General features: G+C 43.2%; 1 protein-coding gene across 1 annotated transcript in view; it reads left to right on the top strand.

The window, feature by feature from the left end:
* Window positions 1-6396, top strand: part of DOCK1 (dedicator of cytokinesis 1) — a 254970-nt gene that overhangs the window by 206991 nt on the left and 41583 nt on the right. Inside the window, exon 39 of the mRNA XM_014308424.2 lies at window positions 5673-5762. Within this exon, the coding sequence (XP_014163899.1) occupies window positions 5673-5762 (90 nt within the window). The remainder of the gene's footprint in view (window positions 1-5672; window positions 5763-6396) is intronic.

Here is a 6396-nt window from a genome sequence, read left to right on the forward strand (position 1 = left end):
TAATATTCTTATCCCAGACTATTTCACTGCTCCTGACCATTAACTCTGCAGGAGCTCAGAAATACCCTGAGATCCTCCTTTGCTGCTATTAACCTCAAAAACTAAATTGGATGCTGTAGTTCTTTCTGGCCAACAAGCAATCCAGCTTGAAAAATAAATTAAATCTCTGGGTTTTCCCTAAAACAGATCTCCTGCATCTGCAAAGTCTTGCCCATAACAATTTGCAGCTCATGTCTACACAACTAAATTTAGGCTCTGCACATTTTTCTTACCCCCTGAGTATAAAGGAAGCATTTTCCTTCCAGTATCAGCAGCCTCTCTCCCTGGTCCCCTCTCCAGATAAATTGTTTCTCCCATTAATGAGTTGTACCTCGTACAAATCCTGTGTAGGAGCTCCCTGTACAACTCATTTCTCCAGAAGACTTGCCATGTCCTGGGCAAAGCTGGGAAAGCTTCCAAGGCAGGAAATCTGTGAGGCAGCAGATTGGGAGTTATTGACCTTCAAGAATATAGATTTCATTTATCAGGATCCTGGGCTCCAGCCGTGCTGTCCTCACCTGAATAAATTGGCTCTGGAGCAAACAGCTGAATTTTTCAGAGGGTTGTGCAGGGGGTGTGAGACACACAGTCCATGTTTCTCTGAAAATGGTGGGAAAATCTCCAGTTTTAGGTTGGTTTTCTGTGATGTTGGGGGTGTTGTGCTGCAGCTGCACAAAGGAAAAGCCAGGCAGTTCAGGAAATAGCCTCAGGTTGCATCAGGGAAAGTTTAGGTTGCATGTTAGGAAAAGTTTCTTCATGGAAAGGGTTGCAAGCAGAGGAGCAGGCTGCCCAGTGTGGTATTTTCTGGTGTTCCCAGTGGCAGGAAGGAAATGATGAATCTGACTCCATGTTCTTAGAAGGCTAATTTATTATTTTGTAATATTATATTATTTTAAAGAATGCTATGCTAAACTATACTAAAGAATAGAGAAAGGATACAGACAAAAGGCTTAACAAGATACTAATGAAAAACTCATGGCTCTCCAGAGTCTCAACGCAGCCTGACTATGATTGGTCATAAAGCAAAAACAATTCACATGTTGGATGAACAATTTCCAACCATGTTCCAAAGCAGCAAAACAGGGAGAAGCAAATGAGATAATATTCCCCTCCCTTTTCTCTGAGGATTCTCAGCTTCCCAGGAGAAGAAATCCTGGGCAAGGGATTTTTCAGAAAATATGATGGTGATAGCCCAGGGCAGTGCTGCAGTCCCCATCCCTGGAATTGTTAAAAAAATGTGTGGATTTGACACCTGAGAGCAGGGTTTATTGTTTAACAAGGTGATGGTTGATGATCTCAGAAGTTTTTTCCAACCTTAGTGATTCTGTGGACTCCTGGGCCTCTGGAGTTCAGGGCTCTCTCCACTCAAGAAGTTGAGTTCCATAATCCAAGTTCTCATTGTTCCTCTGAAGGAACAGCTGGACAGTTGGGAATTCCAAACAGAGACCTTGGAGCACAGTGAGGTTTTTGAGAGGCAGTAGAAACGAAAAAGTGGGTGCTTTTTCTCTTAGGCAGAGGTCTTGGCTGGAGAGGGACAAAGTTGGAGTCTGGCAAAAATGGAAAGAATCTTTTCCCCTTTCTCCCTTTTTTACTGTGTATTTGCAGTACAATAGATTTTCAGTACACTCCTTACAGTGTTCCATTACAGATGATGTGACACCATGTCAGCAGGAGAACTTGTAAGCTGACTTTTACAGAACCTTGAAAGGAATTCCAGTCATTTAAGCCAAAAACAAATGTTCTAATTGAAGCTGCTCTGCTGGGAGGGCTGGGATTGTTTAACCTGGAGAGGAGAAGGCTCCTGGGGGAGCTCAGAGCCCCTGGCAGGGCCTGAAGGGGCTCCAGGAGAGCTGCAGAGGGACTGGGGACAAGGATGGAGGGACAGGACACAGGGAATGGCTTTAAACTGACAGTGGGTAGATTTGGATGGGAGATTGGGAATTGGGAATTGTTCCCTGTAGAGTGAGGAGGAGCTGGGATGGAATTCCCAGAGCAGCTGGGGCTGCCCCTGCATCCCTGGCAGTGCCCAAGGCCAGGCTGGACACTGGGGCTGGGAGCACCTGGGGCAGTGGGAGGTGTCCCTGCCTTGGCAGGGGTGGAAGGAGATGAGCTTTAACCCAAATCCTTCTGGTGTGATTCCATGGTCTGGTTTTCTCCTGTTCATCTCCACTTCCTTGCTAGGAAGAGCACAAGGATTATGTGATTATTGTCTGTTGTACATGAACTAAATCTGGATCACATTTAATTTGAGGATTCATTTTTCAGGCTCTGGAACATTTACAGAATCCATTATTAATATTAATATTCAGTAACATCTAAAGGCTTTGTTCAGGCTAGAGGAGGTGCAGCCTCTGCTCCAGTGTGTTTATGGTGCTGACAGACAAGAGTGGGAAGGTGAAAAAAAAATCAAAGGAGATTTAATTCTGCTAAAGTTGTTATTTAATCAGTGGCAGTGCTGTGGTACCTACAGGCAGTGATGTGTAGGCAGAGTGTGTCTGCTTTCAGAATCACTGAATGGTTTGGGTTGGGAAGGACATTTAAAGGTCACCTGGTTCTACCGTGTCACAAGGACATCTTATCAGCTCTCCCAGGTTCCTGCAGCCTGGCCTGGGACACTTCCAGGGATCCAGGGGCAGCCACAGCTGTGCCAGGGCCTGCCCACCCTCACAGGGAAGGATTTTTTCCCAATATCCTATCTAAACCTTTGCATTCCCAGACCTGGTTTGGGAACACATCTGTGCTCATCCAGGAGTCAGTGGGAAGAACCAAGAGAGTTTGTTTACAGGGTTGATGCAAATCAAAAATGATTTAGGCTTCAGTTTATTTCCAGTCTCATTTTGGAGAGGGGCTGGTTAAATCTGGAGCACACAAACAGGGAAGCAGGACAAGGGAAGTGATGGTCGCACGATTGTCTTTGAAATGAAAATATGCACAAGTTATGGATGACTGAAGTTCAGAAGAAAATGGCACTCAAAATGAGGGAAGGTTAAGTGATTTTGAAAGCTTTCACTTGCTGACTTAACAAACACCTGAATATTAGTTCGGCTGCTATAAATTGGTGCTGTATTGCCCTTCTGAGTCAAAATGAACTCATCTTGGTGTGTAAAAATGTCCCCCTTCTTCTGCAACTGTGCCTTTACTCTTAAATTCATGTTAATTTTTGTTTAAAAATAAAAACATGCTCTGTATCATCATGCTAGATTAGATCCATAATATGGATAAAAACATTCAGATCCTTCCATTTGCAAAAATTACGTTGCAGAGCGTTCAGGCTGCCTTATAATTTCCTGCAGACGTGATCCCTCATTACCGTGATTGTAATTAGTCCTTCTGATGCGTTTTTCACCTTCAAGGCACTTTACAAACATGAGGCAACTCATGCTCATTCCAGTCCTCTTCCCTGGATAAATAACGTTCTGAACCTTGTTGGAGAAATAAGTAAAATCAAGAGGAGGGGTCGAATATCACGAGGAGCTGCAAGGAAAGGTTAATGAAGAACCAGATTCTGCTCCTTGTGAGCATTCATGGCTTTTTTATCTTTAATTAGGTCACCACTTTGTCCAGACATCATCCCAGCTGGTTTTTGCAGGACTCAGAAGCTCCTTTCCCCTTGCTGGGCCCCACAGTGCAGTTTTCAGCCCTTATTTTGTCTTTACTTGGAGGGCAGGAACCTCTTTTTTCCATGTGATCTCCTATGTTTTTCCCTCTGCATTTCCTCATCTCCTGCACCATCAGCAGCTCCCTCCCTGCTCCTGCTGCTTTCCAGCCATTCCCACTCAGTTTGCCAGGATAACCTTTCAGTCCATCCCTCCCCTTGAAAATTGGCTCCTTTTCTCCAGAGAGAAGCAGGGATGGCCAGTGAACCAGTGGGACCCATCTTGCTTTTTGTGGCATTGGCATGTTCCATATGAAGACTTGCTGAGGATTCATCCTTAATGTTTTATTCTTATTTTTCAAATCAGCATCTAGAACCAGGAATTTTTCTAAAAGTCTTATTTTTTCCAAGTTTTCCAGATATACTAAGAATTGCAATTTCACCTTGCGGATCAGTAAACAAAGAGAATTCACCTGGCGCTGATTTTGGGGCTTTGAGTGTGGAATTTCATTTGTGTGGTTTGGGGAGCTTTTGGGGTTTGGGGTGTAAAATGTCTCTTATTTGCACAGTGCTTTGAAGAGGATGGGATTGAGGGATTTTTATGGGATGGATGCAGGGCTCAGTTGTTGTGAAGGTTTCTCCAGGTCACATTTCCTCTTCTCTCCCCAGCATCCGCCTCCCACCATCTTTGGAAATTGTGGTGCTTCATCCCAAACTCCCTGTCCCCAGAGGTGGATATTTTAGGGGGAAAATGGGGAATTGTGTGTTCAGCCCTTCCCTCAGCCCTCCGCCATCCACCTGCTCTTGGCTGCTGCATCCCCTCAGGATTCCACCAGGGCAACGTGTGGCCTCATGCTGAGAGGAGAATGAGGTGGTGTGGCCAGAGGATTTAAATTTAAGATGAAGGCTGATAAAATCTGCATTTCTAACTTATTCTGAAACTCATTTTTATAATAAAGTGAGGTCAACCTGTAAAGTGAGGTCAGCAATGCCAACCAAATTTCAGCAGCAGAGGTAGATCATCAGGTTTGATCTTAGATAGCCTGGTGTGCTAATTTAAGCATATTTTTGGGTTGGAGTGGTTCTTTATCTTTGGAGTGGAAAAAACAAATGAAAAATGCACATTTAATACCATTCTTGCTGCTCCTCATTAAGATTGTTTCCTTCTGAGGAGCTGAAGGATATTGTTAAATTTCTTTGGGTCACTTGAGACGGCTGCTGAATTTCATGGTTGAGGAACAAGAAGAAGAAGAACCAATGGAAATATAATGAGTATTTGTTCAAAGCAATATCTGCAAATTGCCTGTCCTGTCTAATACAGATTACAGATATTAGAGGGAGAGAGAGGTGATTATGAAATATAATCAATCACCAGCCTTGCTCCAAAGCCTTAGGTCCTGGGTTTCTTGGTGGACAGGCTGTGTTTACACATTACTGGATGGGCTGGCAGGAATCATTTCACTTCTGAAGCTCTTTGATCATTTGACTTGATTGGGATCCAGTAAATTTGCATCCTGTGCCAGGGAAGGTCATGGAGCAAATCACCTTGAGTGCCACCAGGCCAAGGAGGCCGGTGGCACCTGGGTTGTGTCACAAATGGTGTGGAGCAGGACCAGGGCAGGGATTGTCCCTCTGTACTGGCACTGCTCAGGCATCTCCAATCCCGTGTCAACTTTTGGGCCCCTCAATGATAAAAAAGTCACTGGGGGGCTGGAGTGTGTCCAGGGAAGGGATCTAAAATCCCTGAGGAGGTGGCACTTGGGGACACGGGGCAGCGGTGGCCTTGGCAGTGCTGGGAATGGTTGGACTCAGTGAACTCAGTGAACTTTTCCAGCCTCAACAATTCCATGATTCCATGAATAGAGACATTCATAACCCCAGCACAGCTCTTTGGCACGTCAGATGCTCAGTGTTTTCAGGCATGTGACACAATTCATTTGGTTCCTTTATCCAGATTTATTTGATTCTAATGTTGATGTTTAACCAAGGTATGTAATTCAGCTTCTTTTTGTTGTTTTGTGATTTTTTTTCCCAACAGATGTGGGAAGAGGCCATTGCCTTGGGTAAAGAACTTGCAGAACAGTATGAAAATGAAATGTTTGATTATGAACAACTCAGTGAACTGCTGGTAGGTTTTTTTAATGACATAGACACTGCAATAATTTATTTCAGAGTTGAATTTCTAAGCTTTTAAAATTATATAAAAAATACTATATCAATGACAGTAAAATTCAGAAACAAATACCCATCATGGTTTTGTTGGACCAATGTCAATTAACTGGCTACCACTGGATTGTCTGAAAAACATTGAATTTATTTTTTTTTCGCTGAAAGAAAAGCATTTCAGTAATGTTAAGCTGATTTATTTGGGGTATAAAAGGAAATTTTGAATTTAAATATAAATGGGGACATGAAAAAAAAAATCCCCATTCTCTCTCAAGTGTTTTTCTATATTCACATTTCTTTTTTTAGGTATGAATAATCCCCAAGCATTCATGTCTCTAGTCAGTTATTTTTGCCCTGACGTTACCCATTCATTATTCCTGCACCATTTTTTTCCTCCTGTTCTCTTCCAAAGAGATAAATGGCAGCTGTCACTGTCCCTCCTCAGGTCCCAACCATTTCCACAGGAGTTGGGATGTGATTCCAGTTTGTTTCTGAAAATTTTTGACTCAAAAGTTTTTGATGCCGTTTGCTTTTGCACTCAGAGTACATTTTCCTCAATTTCTTTGAATTATTTATCTGTTTTCTTTATCCCAGTA

Source organism: Geospiza fortis, unplaced genomic scaffold, assembly GCF_000277835.1.
Source record: "Geospiza fortis unplaced genomic scaffold, GeoFor_1.0 scaffold452, whole genome shotgun sequence".
NCBI classification, from domain to species: domain Eukaryota; kingdom Metazoa; phylum Chordata; class Aves; order Passeriformes; family Thraupidae; genus Geospiza; species Geospiza fortis.